Source organism: Equus quagga, unplaced genomic scaffold (genome assembly GCF_021613505.1).
Source record: "Equus quagga isolate Etosha38 unplaced genomic scaffold, UCLA_HA_Equagga_1.0 HiC_scaffold_3112_RagTag, whole genome shotgun sequence".
Lineage (NCBI taxonomy): Eukaryota > Metazoa > Chordata > Mammalia > Perissodactyla > Equidae > Equus > Equus quagga.
Window position 1 is genome coordinate 18,758 of NW_025793532.1, and position 24,710 is coordinate 43,467.

The window sequence follows — 24,710 nt, forward strand, 5'->3', positions numbered from 1 at the left end:
CTTTGCTAGCTGGACCATATTAAATTTTGCCACTAGAGGGCGCCCAAGAGCTACTCCAAGAGGAAGGCGCTCGTCTGGTTCAGTGGCTCCTCCTAGCAGGATGCTTCCGCACCGGGTCCTGCAGCCCGGGTGGCTTCTCCAGAGCCAGGCTCCTAGGGTGTATGGCGGCCAGCAGCACTCAGCGGTCAGCAGCTGCCCCCAGCCTCCTCCTCGGGTGATTTCATAGCCAACTGCCCTGGGCAACATACCACCCCATACACCTTTAGAGGGTAGATTTCCAGCAACTTCTGCAGGCAGGGTACCATGGTGACTTCTCTGCCATCCAGTGAACCAAGGCTCTAACAAGGCTTGGATTCTCAGCCCTGGGTGCCGAAGTAGGTGGGGTGGGGTGGGGAGGTGGAAGCGGATGCTGCATCTCAGCCCTAGGGGTTTAGAGCTGCTATTCCTATATTCTTTAGGGGCCTCTTTACATCTTACAAGACAATCCCTAGTATGGTTAATAATAAGCTTTCCCTATTCCAGTTACTATATGGTTTCTCATTCCTTCTAAGACCCTAATTGATATAAGTACTAACTTTATAACACACAATACAAAAACCCTTGGAAAAGATTGACATAGTTGACTAGAATAAAACGAAAATATTTTGTGGCAAAAGAAACCATAAAAAAAGGATAGGTGACAAACCAGGGGAAAATATCTGTACTATGTGTAACAGAATAAGGAGCAATATCCAATCAATAAGAAAAAGACATAGAACCTAATCGAAAAATGGGCAAGGCATACACACAAGTAATTTGTACCAGAAGAAACACAAGGGCCAAAAAACATGAGATACTAAAACTCAGTAATCAGAGAAACACAAATTAAAATGATATACCATATATTTTTTTGGGGGGGGAGCCATCATATTGGAAAAAAACACTAAAAAGTTTTAATAATGTCTAGTATTTATAAGACTGTAAGGAAACTCAGCAATTGGTAGGAGAGCAAATTGATAATGCTTTTTTTGTAAGGCAATTTAGCAGTACCCTTAACAGTGTCTAAGAATTTACATTTAACAGATTTTTTCAATCAACTAATAAGAATCTATGTTTTTGAACGACATTTTAACATTTTTTTACCATTTTTACACATCTAAGGATCTATACTTTCATTTACGTACTCAGCAGTTTGACAAAGGAGGATTACCTCGTTTCCCTATTTTCTTAATTTGTGTTATTTCTGGTATGTTTATTAAGGTGAAGATTCTATTTCCTCTTAGTTTCTAAATGTTTAAAGACACCGTATATGAGGGGTTGGTTGATTTATTTATATAGTTCTATTCCTATATCATTATAAAGTTATGTTTTCACATCGTAAGGAATCAGATCATGACTGAGGTTCAAATTCTGCCACACACCAACTGCAAGCCACTCGCCTCTCAGCACCTAATTTTCCTCATTTGTAAAATGAGAGGTTTACATTAGATAACGTCCAAGATCCTTTATCACTTAATGACAGTGAATCGTCTGCCAAACTAAGGTCCAGATGCCACCCTTCTACATATCTTTAAATTTTACTATTTAATTTAGTTTTTAGAGTATATCATAGCTAAAGTTCAGACTTTAGCTGATATCCATAGTTGTAAAGAACAAAAATCAACTCTATTAATTTTAGGTTACTTAGCCTTCTGCTGCCATGACTAATGGCTTAACAGAAGTCCTCGAAAGTATTTCATGTACTGAGAACTCCAATGAAAGCAGAGGCATATTGAGTTTTCTCTATCAAATTGTTTTTATTTCTAAACTTGGACAAAGGCCACAATTTGGTTTTTTTTTTTTTCTCGCTGAGGAAGATTCGCCCTGAGCCAACATCAGTTGCCAGTCTTCCTCTATTTTGTATGTGAGCTGCTGTCACAGCATGGCCACTGATAGACAAGTGGTGTACATCTGCGCCTGGGAACTGAACCCAGACCACCAAAGCGGAGCATGCTGAACTTAATCACTAGACCACCAGGGCTGGCCCCACGATTTGGTTTTTGATTGTAATACTGTAGACTAATTTAATATCAGACATGGCCCTATATATTGTAAAACTTAAAGACGAGAGAGGAGCCACAATGTACCTTCTTGTGGGTTTTTTTGTAACTTCAAAACTAAAATGAATCTGTTTATAAAGAAAATAGAGGGGCTGGCCCCGTGGTGTGGTAGTTAAGTTTGGCACACTCCACTTTGGTGGCCCAGGTTTGCAGGTTCAGATCCCAGGCGTGGACCTACACCATTCATCAGCCATGCTGTGGTGGTGACCCACATACAAAGTAGAGGAAGACTGGTGCAGATGTTAGCTCAGTGACAATCTTCCCCAAGCAAAAATAAAAAGAAGAAGATTGGCAATGGATATTAGCTCAGGGTGAATCTTCCTCAGGAAAAAAAAAGAAAGAAAAAGGAGTCATCAAATAGGCTAAGTACAAAAGAAGACATGAGTTCAGAGGAATGAAGACTGTGGTGTCCACTGAAAGTTAAGGCCACTTTACCTATCTGTATGCACCATTAGTAAGAATCTTCAACAATGGAAATCACTTTCCATTATGGACAGAAAGAGAAAGTTAAGAGAAACAGAAGTTTCATCATGAGTTAAATATCTACTTAAGCTGACACTTCTCTTCTTAGAGAGAAGATTTCAAGATTCAGAAGATTGAAAATATATCAAGAAAAACATCCTGTAGCTGTTAAAGTCATCAGAAGAAGCACTGCATTTGAAAACAGATGAAAAATATAGATGAAAAAGGCCTTAAAAAAGTGAGTGCATTTGAATACAATAATGGCAAGATTATAAGGAAAACCAAGCAGGAAAGTATGAGATAATGTCAGAAAACTACAGGCGCAAACAAAATTTTATAAAATATTGTAGCTTGTCAAAGCATAATTCAACAACAATATAGCTACAGCACTGAGTTTACAAGTGTTTTATTTCCATTTTCCCACATAATAGCCACAATAATTCTTTAGTGATTATTATTATTTTTTTCAGTGTACAGTTGAGGAAACTGAGTATTAGAGAAGGTAAGTGACTTGCTTGGGATTACACATCTAGACAGTAGAATCTCTGGGACTGGAATCCCAATTTCCATAGATTAAATTTTATGCTCTTTTTATTACATTGTGCTGCTCAGAGATAGTCATAAAAATTATTAGTGTGTTCTGACTAAGCACTTTGCCTTATATAGATTATTTCACTTAATCCTCCACTCTATGAAGTTGTTGCTATTATCATTCCCCACTTGAGAGATATGGAAATCGAAGGCTGAGAAGTCAGATACTTTGTACATGGGCATACAGCTACTCAGGTGTAGGGCTGAGTTTAACCCAGGAAGTCTGAGTGCTCAGACCCTATGCTACACCATGGAACAAGGAGGAAAAGCAGTCCAAAACCTGGACTCATTGGTTTGGTGCCTCCAGAAGTAGGGACTTGCCTGAGTACTAAATTAGAAAAGATATGGAGAGTGTCTGCCATATAAGTGATTCAATGAAGGTTTTTTTACCCTGTCTTTAGGAAATCATTTTCATATACTCAAACAGTGTGTTTTCATCCTGGCTCTGCCACTTATTAGCTTGGTGACCTTAGGCACTCTATCTACTATCTCTAGGCCTTGGTATCCTCATTTGTAAAATGGGTCTCATATCTACCTCTCAAGGTTATTGCAAAGAATAAATGAGATAACATAGGTAAGATTTCACTAGGAAAGAAATCTTTAAGAAAAAATAAACTGAGGAAAGGTCATGATAAGAGATTGATAGATCGGACCACGTGAAACTATAAGATATTTGTGTGTTAAAAATGAACAATAAAAAAAAGGCACAAAGGGCTAATATCATATATATAATCAGTACATTCAACTTTAGGAGATAATGGACAAAAAACCTATCAAAGAAAAAGAAAAAATACAAATAGCTAAATATATGAAAAAGCATTCAATTTTATTGTTAAGCAAGGAGATATAAAACAAAAAAAGATACCACTTTTGACTATCAGTAAGGATAAAAATTAAAAACAATAATATTCTAAGGCAGTGTTTCACAAAGTGTGGTCCCCAGGGAAGCAGCATCAGCATCACCTGGTAACTGATCAGAAGTACACATTCTCAGGCCCCACCGTAGTCTAACTAAATCAGAAATTCGGGAGTGGGGTCCACAAGTCCAATTTAACAAGACTTCCAGGTGGTGCTAAAGTTGGATAAACATTATTCTAAGCTGATGACGATGTAATGATATAGGTACCTCACATATTACTGGTGGAAAAGTAAATGGATACAACTCTAGAAAGCAACCAGTTTGGTAATACGTGTCAAAAACCTAAAAATGTTCATGTTATTTGACCCAAAAAATTTAGCATTAAGAATCTGCCCTAAGGAAACGATATTGGATTTCAGCATAATTTAAAATAGCAGAGACTGGTTTTAAAAAGCTTATGGTGCATCCACGTGTGTGTGTGTGTGTGTTTGTGTGTGTGTGTGTGTGTGTGTAAAGAGACATACATAGGAGATTAACCAGAGGTAAATATGAAAAAAAAAAGCTGTCAGTTCTCTCTCTGGGTTTTGGGATTACATTGATCTTCTATGTAATCAGCCAGGCTGCTGGCAATTCAGGCAAAGTTATGGCAAATGCAGAAAAAACAGATGATTTGTTTGGTTTATAACGGTCTTTTCTACATGACTCACATCCTAGTTTTCTGAAGAATCGTGTAACCGGAACTGGCCAGGCCCCCTCCCTTGTCTTCTGCGCGAGTGGCTCACGTCCACTTGCGGTGGGCACCCGTCTTCCCCTCGACGTCTGTTGCTAAAACTACTCTTTTATGTTCTATTCCAAATGATATGGTTCCTTTTCACTGTTTATTTTTTTATCCTATCATTTATTAATTTACAAACAATCTTAAATTGCAAAGTTTAGAAGTATAATGTTTTTAATACACTTGCTATATGTTATTCGAATAGATGTCAAAACATAAAAACGTGCCCTGCACAATGATGGTATATTCTGGTCACTTTGGAGTCGATAAACCTGAGTTAAATCCCAGTGCCACTTTCTAATTTTGTGACCTTGGACATGTTATTTAAGTCCTTCTGACTTACAGTCTCTATAAAATGTAAATGGTAATATTTTTTCAAAGGTTTTTTTGATGAGAATAAATGAGAATATCCCCTCACTGGCTAGCACAGGGCCATACGGCGTGGCAATAAAAATTGATTAATTCTCTTCCCTCTTTTCACCCATGACAGTATAATATAATGAGTTGGTTGTAATTTCTGAAGACTTTTAAACAAGTGACAACAGAAAGCATTTACCTATAAAATTCAATTTGAAGAAACTTACTACAAGCATATTTGAGAATTTTCCTGTTGAATAAATGAAAGGAAATAAACCAAAATAGTTTACAGAGCTGTTGGCTTTAGGTGGAGAAATTACAAATCATTTTTTCTTTCCTTTTATCTGACTTTTAAAAAATTTTTCAAAGTTCTACAATAAGCATATACCACTTTCATACTCAGAAATCAAATAAACTTTATTCTAAACAATATTCTCTTTGGTAATTTATTTTTTTAAATGCTAAAAAAGGTTACCATTAAAAAGTGAAGGGACAGTTTGTAAAATGCTAATGTCAGGCAAGCTCCCAGATGCTCAACAAGGGTCACAGTGCACACACAGTGGCATGCCTTCACGGAGTGAAGACTGCAAGCTCTGTCCCGGACAAGGGGGCCAGAGTGCTCCGAGAGCAGTGCACTGGTCAGCAGCCCAGGCAGGATGGAAGGCACTCAGCAGTGAGCGCTCAGCGAGGAGCCAGGGAGCTGAGATCAGACCCGAGACTGAACAGCAATGTGTGATCACCTGCCTCGGCCTGCAAGGAAAGTGAAGCCACGGAAAAGCAAATTTTGACAAGAGCAAATGTTTACAAGAGATGAGGGATGATAAGAGGACCCAATTTATACTGGGAAGTTTATGTTTTAGCTTTCCTCTTGCCAGATGTTAAGTTACGTGAAATCACAAAGGAGAATTTAATAATACGGGTGCTGCTAAGGAAAAAAAGTAGACCTGAAATAAGCCTTACAGCCAAGCCTCCCCAGGAGGACGCAGCAGCCCTGGGCCCATGCAGTGCCTGCAGCAGGGCTCTGCAGAGCCTTGCTCCTTGCCTGCAAAGCCCAATCCACTGCGGCCTGCTTTCCTGGGGCCGCAGTCCCTTATCTACACAAGGCTCCAGGCAGCCCCACCAATCCACCCTCCTCTACAGCAAAGGGATGCCCAACTGCACATGTCTTGCCTCCCGAGAGTGAAAGCCTCCAATGGAGTGCCATGTGCCCACAGTGAAGCCCTGCCTCTACAGACCTCTGCAGAGACCGCTCACCTGCAGGGCACTGCACACCCAACCTCAGGACTGATAATCAACATATATTTTTCATGTAGCATTATTTTAAGCTGAATTATTTTCAACAGTTGTCTTTGGTTTTCCCAAATGATATATGTGTATTTAGTTTAGGTCACCCACATCTAATTTCTTCATGAAGCAGAATAGTATATGATCCTCTCAAGTTCAAATCCATAAAAATGTACCTTGAAATTAAATAAATGGCAACCAGCTAATTTCCATAATACACATAAAGGAAATGAATGATTTTAATGATCTTGAAAGTCAGTAAGAAAAACAGACAATCATAAAAAATGGGCACAGGCTTTTGAATAAACTGGCTAGTAAATATATGACAAGATGATTAGCTCCACTTGTAAAGAAATACAAATCAGATCAATAATGAGAAACATTTTTCACCTGTCAGATTAGCAAAATATCTAAAGATTGAAAGTACACAGATCAGAAAAACAGATCCTTTCACAAACTGTTGGTGGGAATATAAATTGGTACTGCTGTTTAAGAGGGCAACTCAAGGGGCTGGCTGCATGGCTGAGTGGTTAAGTTCGTGCACTCTGCTTTGGCGGCCTGTGTTCACCAGTTTGGATCCTGGGCACAGACCTACTACACACCGCTTGTCAGGCCATGTTGTGGTGGCGTCCCACATAGAAGAACTAGAATGACCTACAACTAGGATATACAACTACGTACTGGGGCTTTGGGGAGGAAAAAAAGAGGAAGATTGGCAATAGCTGTTAGCTCAGGGCCAATCTTCCTCACCAAAAAATTTTTAAAAAGCATACGTTAAAAAAAAGGGCAAATTGATACTATCAAAAGTATCAATGTGCATACTCTTTCATAGAGAAACCCTATTTCTAGAAATTAATCCTATAGATACACTCAAAGATATGCTATATTTTGTTGATTTTAAGAAACACACTTTTTCATTTCTGAAATTAGGAAGTGATGTCATAGTTTAATTGGCAGCATTCTTTTTCTCTCTTGGTGGCATGTAAAATAATGGTGCTTCTTAGACTTGATAGTGTCTTAGTGGTATATGCAAGGATATTTTATTGATTCACTTTTTGTCTTGGCAGAAAATTAGAAACAATTTAAATGTCTGTTAAATTAAATTTAGGCAGGAAACTGGTTAAAGTACAGTACAGCTATACAATGCAATACTCTGCAACCCTTACAAAGAATAAGGGAGGCATCATGGAAATATGACCATGATACATTTTAAGTAAAAACTTCAAGTTATAGATTGGTATGTAACAGGAAAAAAGGAAGTGTATGTGTGCATTTGGGCATACATTTGTATAGGTACAGAAAATAGCTCTTATGATTAATTTTATTAACTTGATATTATGAAAGTATCTGGAAAAAAATTAATCTAATCAGAAAGTAGTCATGAGAAGAAGAACTTAAAATGAAATTCACCTTTTCACTGCTCCATCCCATGCCTGCAAGGAAAGCCATGAGCAACGTACACAGTCCTCCTGACCCAGGGAAACCAAGATACACACTGCTGAACACTGACAGCACAGACAGCCCCAAAACAAGGCACGCCCGCTTCCATACAAGTTTGTCCTTGAGGAGAAAAAACGTGGATTAGCTCAATTATTTCATAGAACTGATTTTTAATTATTGATTTTTCCATATTCAGGACTTAGTAGAAAGTAAAAATGTCTGTATCTGTGCACATAAATGCATGACATAACATTTACTTTCTTTTCCTTAACAAAAGTAGAGTTAGCATGTGTACAAACGCAGCTTCCCCGTTCAGGAACCTCAGTGAGCCTCCTCTGAAGTCATTGACGCAGAAGTCCGCAGGGCTGAACGGAGCAGCAGAAAAGAGTGTGTGGGCTTTGGAAGTGGACAAATTAGGGTTAAAATGCAAGCTCTTTCCCACCATTGGCTATGCAGTGGCCATATTACTTAGCCTCTCCAAGCTTTGTTTCCTCCTCCTTGAAAGCAGTTACATCATGGGGTTTTTGTGAAGCTTAAAGATATGATATCTCTATTATTTTTAGGTTCTCTACTTACTCTTTAATGTGATGCTCTCCAGTTCTTCTTTCTAAATCTTTGAATACCAAGAAACTCTAGGCGGCTGTAGACTGAGAGGAGTCTGTGGTGTTGATTTTTAAAATCTAAGCAATGTGCTCCTCTCTTTCGTTACTTGTCCCTGTTCAGCCTTTAAACTTCTTGATTGCTTTAGAAGGCAGCAGGTCCTTAGAAGGGTTCGACTGGAAGCGCACAGGCCCTGGCAGTGGATGAACTGAGTTCATACCCAGCTCTACGGCGTTCTAGCTATGTGACCTTGTTTAAGTCATCTCTCCCTGAGCCTCAGCAGTGAAATGGTCATATTAAAGGTATTCTCTTCATGGGTTATTGTGTGGATTGCACTAGATCAGCGCTTCCCAACAGAACGATCAGTGATGCTGGAAATTTCTATGTCTGTACTGTCTCTGGAAATGTCCTGTGTCTGCTGGAGCTGCATGTAGATAGTCGCTGCCCTGATGAGCACAGCGGGACTTTACTCAACTCACCTGTCATTTTATACACAGTAAGCAACAAAATGTAAGCCATCATTTTTCTTTGTACTTTGTTGCATAATTAGAAAATCCTTGAATTTTCTTTTATGCATTCATAAAATCTTTTACAGACTATTTTACTTGGAGTTTTTTTTGCAGCACAATAAAAATTCAAATCAACATACATTCTGATAATGCAAACATTAATTTTCTTAATTAAAGTTTTACTTCAGTTAAGATTTGAATTCCATTCAAAATGCTCTGAAATCTCAAAATAACACCAATTCTTTTAGAAAAGAAAATATTTTTATATGTTTACCTATCAGAAGAGACTAAAGAGGGTAAAGGAAAACAAACAAGCCTTTGTTTCTCATTAAGAATCACTATGTACAGTAAAGAACTTCAATCTACTCGGTGAGAAAGAGACTATATTTTAATGAAATGTTAAGGTCTATCTATTTGATAGTATTAGAATCTAAGGTATTTTGACACTAAAACCGTGGGCCCAAAGAACCATTTTATATCTTGATTTAGTTGAGTATTATGAATAATAATAAAAATAAAAAATAAATTAATTAAAAAAATAAGACTTGCGGGGCTGGCTGGGTGGCGCAGTGGTTAAGCTCGCACGTTCCACTTCGGCGGCCCATGGTTGGCCAGTTCGGATCCCAGGTGCAACCTATGCACTGCTTGTCCAGCCATGCTGTGGCAGGCGTCCCACATATAAAGTAGAGGAAGACGGATGTTAGCTCAGGGCCAGTGTTCCTCAGCAAAAAGAGGAGGATTGGCACCAGATGTTAGCTCAGGGCTAATCTTTCCTCAAAAAAAATGAAAATAAAAATAAGACTTGCATATCCTATTAGTTTGGAATTCATGTTATTTGTTTTACAGTGCAAGCTGAAGTGTACAGAATATAAATAGGAGAAGAAAGTCCCAGGACTGCATTAACATCTTCAAGGTTTAGCTGTCTTCCTAAGCCTCACAGACAGCACTGACAGAGCAGCAAGCAGTTTTAAAATGGGGGTCATTTGCTAAATCACGTCCTTCACATGGCTCTGAGGGAGTGTTCCAGAATGTTTTCCCGTGACATTTTAGAGCACGACTTTCCCACAGATGGTTTCCTTTACCTGGTCACTGCTTGGGAAGTACTGAATAAAAAATCCAAGAAGAGCCCCAGCTGCCACACCAATTACTACCTCCAAAATGCCTCTGAGGACATTAAAAACCGTGGAACCTTAAACACACATAAAAAAAAATCTTCAGTCAGAACTCTAAATCCATAAATACAAAGACTTTACTTCAATCATCACACAAAGCATCTGATTACACAGAAGGAAAAGTTTACAGATATTTCCTGCTCTCCACAGTCTTAAATATATGTGACTTAAAGTGTCTAATAAAATGGGCCTATCTTATAAGAAGGGTATGCATTATTAGAGATAAACTTCAAAATAGGCATAAACTATGATTTGTGCACTTTTTTTGTACATTTACTTCAAAAAACTTTACCTAAAGGGCCTAAGAAAATATGAAAGATAAAATTCATGATTCAGAGCTAATTGGTATGATATGCATAGGCTGGGTGAGTAGACTGATCTAGTTTTCAAACAGCCATTTAATAGCCTGATTTTTTTTTTGTGTGAGGAAGGTTGACCCTGACCTAACATCCGTTGCCAATCTTCCTCTTTTTACTTGAGGAAGATTGTCGCCGAGCTAACATCTGTGCCAGTCTTCCTCTATTTTATGTGGGACACCGCCACAGCATGGCTTGAAGAGCAGCGCTATGTCCGTGCCTGGGATCTGAACCCACGAATCCTGGGCCACTAAGGCAGAGCACACGAACTTAAACCATTACCCCACAGGGCTGGCCCTACGAGCCTGATTTTAAAATAACAAATGTACACTGATTTTAGTAGGTTTGATATGTATAGAATACAGGAACTTAATTTGAGAATTAAAATCAAGAATCTTTTCTTACTATGATGAGTGTAAAGGACTCATTCCTTCTTGAATATTTATTCTAAAAGCAAACTGAAAACAAATTATTTTTGAAATTGCTCTTAGAAGAATCTTTATTTCTTACTCAGCTTCTTTGAAATAATAGAGAGGTAAGTAGAACCAATATTTTCCCCCATATCATATAGAACTTAGGAAACTTTAATTAAAAAAACTTTGTGAACACATTGTGCAGAAAATTATATTAAAGTTGCTCAAAGGGGCTGGCCCAGTGGTGCAATGGTTAAGTTCACACATTACGCTTTGGCGGCTAGGGTTTGGCAGTTTGGATCCCGGGTGCAGACATGGCACCACTTGGCAAGCCATGCTGTGGTAGGCGTCCCACATATAAAGTAGAGGAAGATGGGCAAGGATGTTAGCTCAGGGCCAGCCTTCCTCAGCAAAAAAGGGGATTGGCAGCAGATGTTAGCTCAGGGCTAATCTTCCTCAAAAAAAAAAAAGTTGTTCAACACATAAAGCCCTTCACACACTATTCTAAGAAAAAATGTACTAACTAGTTATTGTGGGTTTTTGTCATTGTGGTTTAGAGTACACAATATGTCACCCCAAATATGCCACTGGGGCATAAGGATTATTCTGAGTTGAAGGCAATTGAGAAGAAGCAGATATAAGAAAAGCTCTCTGCCCTCTCACTATTTGCCCAAAAGCAGGACATACATTCATAAAGGTGTCCCCTCTCCTTTTTATCAGGAAGGACAGAAGTTAATCACTGAGACAACTTGGGACACTTATGGGCCCTTATCAGCCCCAAGACAGCACCAGAGGAATTCACATCACAAACTTTGCTAAAACAAGCCCTTATCTACCGTTAGGTCCCCATATGTTTCTTTTCCCACAATTTGCTGCCTCTAGAAGCTCAAAGCTCCTTTATCTTGTGCTTCTCCACATAATTATTGTTCTTTGCTAAAATGCTGAACAAGCCCAAATTCTGACCGCCCCTTTGACTTACTCATCTTTGAGGTCTTGTGTAAGCACAATGCACACGTTAATAAACTGTTTTTCTCTTGTTAGTCTGTCTCTTGTCAGTCTGATTACAGGGCCCCAGTCAACGAACCTGGTGTGGGAAACGGTTTTTCCTCCCCTACAGTTTCAATTATCTCTTGTATTTAAAAAAATGATTACCTCTGTAGTAGTTTTATTTAGCTAGGACAGCTCTCTATTAGGTAATAGTGTGACTGTCAAAAACATTTATCTGTGATAATAGTATACGTTGCAAGATATTACAGTAAATAATTTACTATAAATGTGTAGAAAGTAACTAACCACTTTCAGTCTCCCGTATAGTAAGATTGTTTAAAAGAAAAAAAGACTTCTTGGGCCCCACCTCTGAAAATTCTGATGCAGTAAATCTGGCCGGGCCTGGGATCCACATTTTAAAGAGGCTCCAGGTAGCTCCTATCCAGATGGTCTAAGGACTGCATTTAGTAGGGCAGGGCAGAGGGTACAGAGTATTGTCAAGTAGGAAGGTTCTTCAGGCTAGCCCCACCCCCACCCCCACCCCTCAGATTATGAAAACCCCAGCAGCCGCTCCCCACGGCCCTCCCTACCCTGCTCCTGTGTGATTTTAATGCAAACTCTGTTGCTCTAAAGCTGTGGTTTCCATTCCCAAAGATTATGATTTAAGTGGCCTAAGGTAGGGCCCACATATGAGTATTTTTAAAAAGTTCCCAGGTAATTATAGTGTGCAGCTGAGGCTGAGAACTATTGTTTTAAAGGTGTATACCAGGAAGCAGGGAGAATGTACGATTGGACAGGTACAGTAGAGTTAAAATAGAGACAAGGGTGTAGATTCGACCTAATTGGTAATAGAGAATCCTTGCTGGTGCTTGAACAAGAAAGTAAGACTATCAAAACAATGCTTTGAGAAGATTAATTCACCAGTGATACACGGTGGGGACTAGACGTAAGGCAACTTCAGGGTGTGGGAAGAGGTGAAGTACTAGGTAATTGGCATACATCAAATATAGTCATAAAATGGGAGGATAACCATGGGGCAGAGAGACTGAGAACACAAGACTTTCTAAGGTGTGTTCCCACTAAATAATCTGAAGCTAAACTTAGCCCACAATTACATTTTGTCAATAATATGAAATTGCAAATCTTATCTTCCAGTCTTGGAAACAGATTAAAAAGTGAACTTAAATGTGTGCTGTCCCAAAGGATAATAAAGGTGTTGAATAACAGTAGGGAAAAAATGCCTTAAGTTCCTGTTTTATTACTACTTAAAACAAAATATGTCTGTATCAGACAGTTATTAAGTATTAATAAGATACACATTAAAATAATTATTTCCCCTAAAATGTTAAAGACGAGAGAACAGAAACTGTCCCTCCCACTTGGACTACTTTGTCCTTTGTGCTCACTGAAACACCTGCTCACCCTCTGTGTGCAGTCTCGAAGGCTGACCCTCCCGGGTGGCTGCATGCAGAAGCTGTTTTCCTTCTTTCGACTTTGCTCTTTTGAAGCCCCCTCACGCACCTACCACAGTACTTGAGCATTTTATATTTAGAGGGTGAAGGGAGTAAAGACAAGAAGCCACTGGTTTCTCCTTAGGTATAGAACTAACTCTTGGAGTTGCTTTTTCTATTTTAATTTGCCTTAATCAATTATCAAGGAAATATGCCACACTCATAACATCATATCTATGTCGCTAGAGCATAAGAGAACAGCACACATGAACTGATCAGTTTACCTGTGGAAAAGGCCATGCCCAAGCACGTGTTGAAGCCAGTGATGGCCAGAATGTCATCAAAGCTGCCAGCAGCCATGAGTAAGGTCGGGACACCTTTTTCAACACCATAGCCCCCTTCCTGCAAAAGGAGCATTGAAGGCACCACCACAGCTGGAGACACAGCACCTAAGACAAAACTAAGCAGGCAGCACTTTAAATATTTATGATAGCATCTTCTTCATTATTACTATTATTAGTGAAATTATAATAACCTCCACTCTTTCAGAGGTTACACTTTAGACAATTACAGTCTTTCAAAGGCAGTGAAGTCCCAAACAGAAACACACGCACAGCTACAAGTTCTACAGAACACTTCTTCTGAGCGTGGCCATGGACAACTTGCATTGGGACTACGCAGCCTGTCTGAAATCTGTATTTACGGCTGGTCTGGAAGACCTAATGGGGTGAGGCCCCAGGAATCTGCCTTCTATCTAAACAAAACATCCACGGCATGAGGTTTGAAAAACACGGCCATGGACTTTTTGGATTGGAATCCAGTGATGCGAGGCCTTCTATCAGGACCTGGCATGTAAAAATCAGACAACAGATTAGAAGAGGAAGGTCATAGTGACAGTAACAGTGACACTGATAACGGCAGCAGTAGGATAGCAGAAAGCATTTATGAAGCTCACTATGTACCTAACACCATTTTAAGCACTTCACATATATTAACTAATTTAATCCTCACAACCACCCTATGAGGTAGCTACAATCATTATCTTTGTTTTGCAAATGAGGAAATGGAGGCACAAAGAGATTAGGTAATTTGCCGCAGATCACATACTGGAAAGTCAGAGCCGAGATTTGACTATGGCAGTATAGCTCGAGAGTCTTAACCGTGAGAAGTAAGTAGTTCTTACTTCTTGCCTACTTATCAGCACCAAATTATTATTATTTTTTTAAAGATTGGCACCTGTGCTAACATCTGTTGCCAATCTTTTCTTTTTTCTCCCCAAAGCCCCCCAGTACATAGTTGTAGACTGTAGTTGTGAGTGCCTCAGGCTGTGCTATATGGGACTCCAATGCCACCTCAACATGAGCCGTGGGGCTGGCCCCAACACCAAATTCTTACCAAGTACTTTCATATTTATTTACTTCTTATGGCTCTTAAATCTTAGAAGTAGGAACCGGGGGCTGTCCCAGTGGCATAGTGGTTAAGTTCATGTGCTCTGCTTCGGTGGCCCAGAGTTTGCTGGTTCAGATCCTGGTGTGGACCTATATACTGCTCATGAAGCCATGCTGTGGTGGCATCCCACATAGAAGAACTAGAAGGATTTACAACTAGGATATACAACTATATACTGGGCCTTTGGGGAGAAAAAAAAAGAAAAGAGGAAGCTTGGGAACAGGTGTTAGCTCAGGGCCAATCTTCCTCACCAAAAAAAAAAAAGAAGAAGAAGAAGAAGAAGAAGAAAGAACTAACAGCAGGAGGAAAATACAGCAGAACAGATAATCATAAGAGCCTGGTGAAAGGAGGAGGAGGCCTGTGCTAGGTGTGGATCACCGTTGAGCATTCGTTATCCTTTGTATGGACTTTGAGGAGAGATCTGGCATCTCTCACTGGCATGGAATCAGGCATAATAAAAGTCTATTACTTCCTCAATAGTTTAAATTATTATAAAACTGTCAAAGTTAGCACCTACAAAGACATACACTATATTTTGAAGTTATAATGTTTATAGGCTGGTATATTAATAGTCATAATATTATGCTGGAATATCTGTATTGTATTTTCTGATGTCCTTAAGAAAATATTATGCATTCACTTGTATAGCATCAGAGAAAGTCCTAAATGTCCGTGTGTATTTTCATACGACAAAGAAAAATCATTACCCCAGTATAAATCCCCATTGCCACGGCAAACCCATTAGGAAGTGGGCAAGAAGAGCAGATGAGCATGCCTCCACAAGACAGGGACCCATGGCTAATCTTACACAGACACCCTTCAGCTTCCTCAGGGCCTGAAATATAAAAATAGACATACGAAATAACCCTCTAAAGACACACAGAGAGAATGACATTAAATGCTTTTTCTTCAGTGTTCAGACTGTCTGGATCATCCATCATGAATTTTCCAGGTAATGAGTTTTATTTAACAAACATTTCAGTGTTCTAAGTGTTTTAGAGTTGGCTTATTAGTCCTCATAGCAACCTATGACACAGGGGATAATATTATCATCATTGTTTAGATTTTCTCATCCAAAAAGGCACAAGTTAAAGCTGTTCTCCAAGATCATGAAATTAGTGAGTGGTGGAGCTTGGTTTGAGCTTGGCCAGGCTGCTTTCAGAGTCTGTGCTCATAACCTCCACACTAGCTGATCTAACCGTCTTGGTGTTGGCCATATGTATAATTTGTGGCCCCAGAATGAACCTGATGTAAAGGCAATCCTCAAGAACATTCATTCCTGCTTTCAAAAGCAAACACGAAAAAAGCACACTTTGAGACTCATTCTGTATGCTAGGCAGTTTTCTGAGCCAGCATAGTTAGTCCTAAACACTCGTATAGGGCTTTCCACACCAAAAATATGATGTCTTCTCTCTCACAACCCTTATTTATAACTACGGCCTGTATCTCTGTCAGAGAAAAGGGGAGCCCTTATTCTTGGTGCTGTCCCTAGATAGACAGTAACTCCACCTTTCTCCAAGAGAGAGTATGGGAACATCTTTTGGGGCCAGTCCTGTATGAAATAAATTTCATTCTGTCGTTCTGAATGCTGTGCAAAGTGTCCACATCCATTTCCTAAAGCTCAGTCATTCTAAATACTTGCAATATTGGAAGAACAAAATTCCAAGTCAATAATTAGAAATTTATACTTCAATACCTGTGGATCAAGCCCAAGGCCAGCACGAACCAATATGACAGATAGTGCTATGCTTCTCAAAGCGGAAGACCACTTCTGCTTGATCTGTACGTTATCATTGATGACAGGGATATTTCTGATGAGAAACCCAGCAAGCAGCATGCCTGGGATGGAGAAATCAAACAAATCTTTAGTTTTCAAATACAGAAAATATTTTCAGTACTTTAGATGTAGAAGAGACTATCCCAGGATTATAATCCCAGGAACCACTTCTTTTATGCTTAGTCCTTAGATGAAATTATGTCAAACTTTTAATGAAAAAAAAAATTACAGGAGCTAAGAAAAGGCTTTAATATGCAGATAAAAATGAAAGATTAAAATAATTAATAATTCATTAATAATTGAACCTGAAAGAGAGAAACAGGATGTAGTATTTGGGTAGAAAGTATGATCAAATTCTGAATATAAAATGTTTTAATACAAGGCCCAATTCAGTCATCTCTTTGTATGCAAACAGCAGAAAGACTCTAAAATTATTTACCATGCCAGATTACTTGAAATATCAATACCTATATGGGCTCTATTTTACCTATTTTCAAACCAGATAATTTAATAAAAAACATATAACCTGCTTTGCAAAGGCTTAGAAGTGAGTTATCATGAAATAGACATTGTTCTGTCATGTCAGCTGGTGACTCTTCTTTCCTTCAGCCATTCAACATTTATCAAATGCCTTCAGTACTTTCGACACTATAGTAGGTATTAGAGATATTGCAATGAACAAGGCTCAGTACTATCCCTCAACAAGCTTTCAGTCTATGGGGGCAACCTCAAATTTATGGAAGCATGAGGAGGCCTTATACAAGCTGAGACAAGGAAGGGTGAGTCAGCAGGGGCCAAAGAAGGGGAAGGGGAATGAAGAAGGGGCTGGAGAAGTTGAGAAGTTTCTGGGAGAAATAACAGTTTCTTCCAAGGTATGAAGGGAAAGTGTGACACATTCTGGGAACTGCAAGTAGTTGAGTGTGCCTGAGGAAGCCAGGTAGTTTGTCAGAGAATCCTGCCCTCCCTGATACCACATGCCCAGATAGGGGAAGGATTTCTCCTCAGAGACTGCAAGCCGTCCACACTCCATTCTTCTCTAGCAGGACTCTTTTCTTACCACGTCCTTATATGGACCACACTTCAAAGGACTAAATAAATTTACTAACTTTGGGTTGTTTTATATGTAAGCTATGAGAATAGAAATGAATTACAAGTATAGCTTTTTGTGACTTGTTCCAGACACCATTAGGCAAGGAAGCATCTCTTCCAGGCATTTCTCATTGCTGCCATTTAATCTAGAAGAAGTTATGAATTCTGCAGTCATGATCTTTCTAGAATTTGAAAGTAAGAACCAGCCTACAATAGCTGTTTTTAAAAGAATAATAATATATTTGCTCATGATAAAATTAAACCATGACAGACAATGTAAAGTGACCAGTACATGTCCTACCCCAAGTGCAACTTTCCAGCTTCATTCCCCAAAGGTTTCCACTGTCCAGAGTTTTCTGTGCCCTTCCAGAAAGTTTCTCTACCTATTAAAGCATGCTTCTCTGTGTGTGTGTACGTGTGCTCTTTTGCGCTGGACACAAATGAGAGCATGTTTAAATACCATTGTATAATCTGTTTCTTTTCCACTTAACAATATATCGTGGACATATTCCCAATGATGCACATATATATTTGCCTTGTTTTTTTTAATAGTTGGAATAGTTTCTCGTTGTGTGGAAGTACCATAATTTTTGGACTAAGTAAGGGACTTGAAGGAACTTTCCAGACTTTTCATTACAAACAGTGCTGAAATGAGCACAGTATTTATTAACTGCATGCCAGACCCTTACTCTACCCTGGTAATGCAGAGGCGAGCTACACCAACATGGGCCTTGTCCACATAGAGCTTACATATTTGTAGGTTTGTGCAAGTATATCCATAGGATAATTCTTAGCAGTGGAAATGTTAGGCTCCAGGGTACAGTGTATATCATTTTTATAGATATTAATGATTTACCAGCCAAAAATGCTGCACTAACCTTACATTTCATTAATTTGTCAACAGTTCTTTACTGAAACTTAAAATGTGAATCTAAACCAGCCCTAAATTGATTATAGCATATAACTACCTGAAATCAAAAGGAATAATAGTCTAATAAGAACTCACAAATATGTAGGAGTTTCTTTTGGAGTTTTGGAGGGGATGAAGGAGCATTTTTCATTTCTGAGATGAATGTACAAACAATTTCCCTGAGACAGTTCTGTTTGCCGATGGCCTCGGTTGATGTGGCCACCTGACTGTGATTAGGAAGGCGCCCCCTCTGGCCTCTGAGCCCCTGGGGGGGGGCCTTTCCCTTGGGTGTGGAGAAAAGAATACCTTCTTTGATAAGGAGTATTCTTCTTTCCTCCTTAATTTCTATCACGGAAATTTTTTAAAACATGCAAAAATTATCAATACATGGCCAATCTTATTTCATCTACTCTCAAGTTATTTTGAAGCAAATCATTATTGAAAAAAATTTCCAGCAACCCAGACCATCAGCAAAGGAAACAGTGTCCTAGGAAAGTTGTTTTCACATTCATTTTTGGAATAAAAAATGCTCCTTCATCCTCCATCTCTGGCAATTATTTCAATGAATTTTTAAAAATATGGAATAGGCAATCACCACACATGTCTGCCTTAACAAGTCTTCTTTATGGATTCAGATAATGTTTCAGTTTTAGATACTGGCCCTAATACGCTAAGAGCCAGTAAACTTCTGTCACAAGCGTACCACTATAGAAAGGGATGGTAAGACACATTACGTACGTGACTTTTAAGAATGATTTCAGTGACCTCAGGAGATTTCATGTAATCACAAAGCCCAAGGATTTATCATTTTGCAACATGTGTATTTTGCTTGTTGCAATAACAGGCATGGAGTGGAAAAGAGAAGGATGAGGTGTAAAGGGCCTTTTCATGGCGTCTAGAACAGTAGTCCTCAACTTAGGTTGCATATTAGAATCACCTGGGGAGCTTTTAAAAATTCTGATACCCAGGGCTACTCCATTCAATTAGTTCAGAATCTCTGGGGTGGGTCCCAGGCATCAGCTTTTTAAAAAATTTCCCAGATGATTCCTACGTGCAGCCAGGTTTGAAAACTTATGATTTTTCTGTGGAAAGTGTGGTCTTTGAGCTTATTAGAAAGGCAGAATCTCAGGCCTCACCCCAGACCTACTGAATTAGAGTCTGCATTTTAACAAGATCCAAGGTCATTCTCTGGATAATAAAGTGTGAGAAGCTCTGACTTAGATGCAGGGGTTAGTAAACATTTTCTGTAAAGGGCCATACAAGAAACACTGCAGGCTTTGTGGGCCACATGGTGTCTGTTATAAGTTCTCAGCCCTGCCATTGTAGTATAAAAGCAGCCACAGACAATATGTAAATGAATGAGCATGAGTGTGTTCCAATAAGATCTTATTTACAAGAAGAGATGGTTTGCCAACCCTTTATCATAGCACACAGGCATATTTAGAAACAGCCCCCCTTTTGTTTTTTGGTGAGGAAGATTTGCCCTGAGCTAACATCTGTGCCAAGCTTCCCCTATTTTGTATGTGGGACGCCACCACAGCATAGCTGACAAGGGTGTAGTCCACAGCCAGGACCGGAACCCACGAACCTGGGCCACTGAAGCAGAGTGCACGGAACTCAACCACTACACCACCGGGCTGGCCTAGAAACAACCCATTGTCATAATAATTCAATTAAAAACTTTAACAAAAAGCACCCATGATAAACAATATGAATTAAGTGAAATAACTTGAATTTTACCTAAATTGAAAAATATATTGAGAAACAGTGTAGAGTAAGATGTAAATAATTCTACTTCTTTTTACATTTAGTTTCAATTGCTCACCACAAATTCACAAGAAAATAATTTTGGTCTATGTTAACAAATCCTGAGGTCCTCACTAATAGAAAAAAATTTTTACTTAGGAAATGTGTGTGTGTGGGGGGGTCTGGCCCTGTGGCTGAGTGGTTAAGTTCATGCACTCTGCTTTGGCAGCCCAGGGTCTCACTGGTTCGCATCCTGTGCACTGACCTAGCACCGCTCATCAGGCCATGCTGAGGTGGTGTCCCACATAGAGGAACTGGAAGAACCGACAACTGGAATATACAACTATGTACTGGGGGGCCTTGAGGAGAAGAAGAAAAAAAAAAAAGAAGATTGGCAACAGATGTTAGCTGAGGGCCAATCTTTTGAAATAAAAAAAAGGAGATGTGTGCAAATATGCATGTGTAAAAGGTACATGGTTTTTAAATAAAACTTAATGATTTATAAATCTGTGAGAAAGGGACACAAAATGTCTTTTGTGGTATACTGAAAGTAGTACACTGAAATTTTGTAATATGGAATTTTTAAAAGAAACATTAAAGATATAATACTTAGTTTTAAGACTAATTTTTACGTGTCGTATCTGCACAGTTCTCATGGCCTCTGGAAGAATAGATTTGTAATACATGTTGGAACTTCACTCGTTTGTCAATGATGTGAGTGACTGACAACATATTAAGCCCTGGGCTGCAGCATTTGCTGATTTCTGTATTACAGATACTTCTACCAGGGCTGATGTTAACCTACCAACCTGACGTCATTGAACGTGGAGCTGGGAACAGATGGGCAGTGACACACCGTGATATAGTATTTCCATAATCTCAAGAGGAGAGATAAGAGGAAAATGTAGTAAAATAATTAAGAAGTGATTGGTTTTGAGTATTGCTCTTGTGTTTAATGCAAGTTATTTAATTGTAAGTATATATAATTTAATTTTCAAATTGCTATTTACCAACTGGCTCATAAAACTCATCACAATTTAACAATCAGCTTTAAGGGCCAGCATAGCAAATACAGAAATAGTTTATTCCTTTATTTCCCAAACTAGTATTTTAAAAATATGATTTACTCTGAAGGACACAGGAAGTGTTTGGTACTTACCAAGAAGAGGAGGCAGTGGAGGCAACGTAGGTAACTTAATGAGCCCCAAAAGTTTACCTCCAAAGATGGCACAATAGAACAGGATTATAATTCCAAATAGGTTTCCTCCAGGAAGACATTCACTGCCAGTAATTGACCACACTACAGCCCACAGAAGAACAAGGATGGTAACTGAAATAAACCAGGAAAACTTCTATCAATAAGTTGTCATATGTCGGTTTTGATATAATCTAAAAGTTTTTAAAAATAAATACTGAATACACATACAAATATTTACAACCATGTGTAAGTTTTGAAGAACACCAGTGATATGAACAACTGGGTAATTACCAACCATCTGAAGAAATAGGATACTACCAGTGCCTTGAAGGCACCTCTGTGTTCCTCTTAATCCCATTCCCCATCGCCTTCCACACTGCTACAACTACTACCTTGAACTTTTTTTCTTTTTACCATTCCCTTATTATTCTTTTTAATTTTACTATAAATATATCAGTAGTTAATAAAAAGAGAAACAATCACTATCTTTAACCTCTTCACAGGAGCATGAGAATACTTGAACAACCACACTCCCCTATTTTAGCTCTGCCTTGAATTAAACATTATCATTGTTTCTCTTCTATGTTGACGTTTGTTTAGAATTACTCAGATACTTACCTTTTTGGGGGGGCCATCATTCATTGTGGCACCTCAAACCTTTCCTCTGGGACAATCATCTGGTTACCTGAAGTATTTGCTTTAGTAGAGGCATTTCTGTTAGAATGCAAAATATGTTTCCCTGTTTCAAAAACCTTGTGTTCTACAAAATCAGACACCGAAAACAAAAAGACTTATGGGAAAAACAGAGTTGGAGCAGACGACCCAAAACTCAAAACTCAAAACTTGTGACCAAAGCACTAAAAAACAGTAACAATTCTAATACAGTATCAGCACAGTTAAATCTCTACTGACATCTCATCTAAAGTCAGTCTCTTCTTTGCAGACTTAAACCCTGGAACCACACTTCCTTTCTCCCGAGATGTAGAATCTTGAGGGCATTTGCTTTAAATAGAGAGCAGCTCCATCAAAATCTTATGCAGATTGTAGCTTTTTCATCAAACAAAGGTTTGTTTGTTTTTAACTGAGGGAAAAGTGTTGGCAGCTTCTTCACCTGTACTGTCAGCTTCTTCATCCACGTGTGGTTTCATTAGATAGCTTAACATTGTGGGAAGTTTAAAAAGTCTTTGAAGCCCCTAAACCAGCAACTAACTGCCCAAAAAGAACGCACTTTCACAGAGATTTCAGCTTTTTAAAAGGTCCTCAAGTTGATAAGGCTTTATCTTTAATTGTAAGAAAACATCTATCTGATTTTTGTTTTCAATTCACTTTGTATTCACTTGCTATTGCTTGATGATGAAAAATACTAAGGTGACAGGAAAAATTATGTACAAAAATGCAAATTCCATCTGGCACTCACACAATTCCCTATTTACCATCGCATAAGAGCTAATTGATGGTACAGAAACTCTCTGTAGCAAAGCATGTTATGTTTCTCATAAGGCTCTGTTGGTAGTAAAGTCTTAGTTTTGTCTGAAATTATCTTCATTTTCATTCTTAAGACAGAGTTTTTCTGCATATACAATTCTAGGTTGAGAGTTACTTTCTCTCAGGTCCTTGAAAATATTACTCTTTGGCTTTCTGGCTTTCATTGCTGCTTTTACGTCTAATTTCTGCTTTTTTAGGGAATTCTTTTTCTTTGGCTGTTTTTAAGATTTTTTCCTTTTCTTTGGTTTTCTGCAATTTCAGTTTGATGTATTTAGGTATGACTTCCTTTCGGTTTGCTTGGGATTTAAGTTTTTCACTAATTCTGGAAAATTCTCAGTCTTCATTTCTTCAAATATTTCCTCTTCTCCATTCTCTATTCTCTTTTTCTGGAACTAAGCTCAGACAGTCATACTCTTCTCCATGTTGCTATCCCTCATTTTCACATTTTCCATCTTTGTGTGAACTGCATTCTAGATAATCTCTTCAGATCTCTTACTAGTTCACCAATTCTCTTGTCACTTAACCCACTGCTTCATCTATCCACTGAGTTTTACATTTCAATTACTGTACTATATCTTTCATTTCTAGAAATTCGACTTGGTCGTTAGCAAAATGTTTGTTTATTTTTTAAAAATAGTTCCTTGTTTTGTACTTATATTTGCTATCTCCTCTTTAATTTCTTTACAGATACCAAAAATGTTTTCTATTTTCTGATAATGCAAATTTTTGAAATCTCTGTTTCCTTGTGCATGTTGTGATCTTTTAAAATTTGTTGTGACAGTGACCTCTTCCTTGGAACTTTACCTTTGGGGATTGTTGGAGCCTTAGGTTGAATGTGAGTTTTCCTGGATCGGATCTGCATTTGCTTCTACCATGTGCTTAAAAGCTTCCAATCTGGGATCACTTTTAGATATATTTTCAGCTTGTGTTTTTTATGTGAATTTGGAGCACAGATCAGCATGGAGTTACACATTTTTAGTGGGACGCTCCTCTCCCCCAGCCAGCACCATAGTTGAGATAGGTGTGGGTGCAGGCCCCATCTGCAGCTGCCACGCTGGGCTCCAGCTTTGTGTGGGTGAGGGAGGATGAATGCTCCTGAGACTTCTGCCCACCTGGACCAGCTCCAGCGCAGCCCCCCTATGCTCTCAGGGCCTCAGAATGACTCTCAAGCTCACAGGTGTTTTGCAGAAGCCTCCAGGGTGAAGGCCAGCTTGAGTGCATATTTATCTCCTCTGCTCAGTTTGGTTTTGGTGTCCAATGACTTCCTGTTTTCTTCACAGAAAAAAGGTACATTTAAAAAGACTTAAAATACTGCTTTCATCTTGGCATAAGTGAGAGAATTGTTCACTGAATCTTGTCTACCATACTGCTAGAGACTGAATCTAATGCCCCAGTTTTTACATCCTCACAGAATTCTTCCTGATTTTCTAGGTTTATGATGATGTTACAATGAAATAAATAACTTAAGGCCTTCAATATTTTCCAGTTGGCTATAGGGGCTGAAATTTCTATACAGTATTGAAGGTATAATGGGAAAGTAGGAATTACCAGCTACTAAATTTTACTGTATCACAGCATGAACCTGATTTTATACTAAATTCAGCAAGGTAGTTTTCTACTTCAAGACCACTTTTAAAAAAAATCTCTAATTTTCCTTTCCTCTCCCATACTCAAAATTCAGTTCTAAATACACAGTAAATATATGTGTATAAGGTTTCTCTA

General features: G+C 38.7%; 1 protein-coding gene across 10 annotated transcripts in view; it reads right to left on the reverse strand.

Annotated features, from left to right (window-relative positions):
* The window catches only part of SLC9B2 (solute carrier family 9 member B2), a 64,648-nt gene that overhangs the window by 16,395 nt on the left and 23,543 nt on the right, over positions 1–24,710 (reverse strand). For all 10 annotated transcript variants that reach the window (XR_006886791.1, XR_006886790.1, XM_046649140.1 and 7 more), the window contains 6 exons: positions 21,465–21,635; positions 16,480–16,622; positions 15,491–15,618; positions 13,619–13,794; positions 10,038–10,144; positions 7,817–7,966 (listed from right to left, as the gene is read on the reverse strand). Coding sequence is in view for 8 of the 10 variants with exons in the window: in XM_046649140.1 (XP_046505096.1) it covers positions 7,817–7,966; positions 10,038–10,144; positions 13,619–13,794; positions 15,491–15,618; positions 16,480–16,622; positions 21,465–21,635 (875 nt within the window). In the remaining 2 variants the exon portion in view is untranslated. The remainder of the gene's footprint in view (positions 1–7,816; positions 7,967–10,037; positions 10,145–13,618; positions 13,795–15,490; positions 15,619–16,479; positions 16,623–21,464; positions 21,636–24,710) is intronic.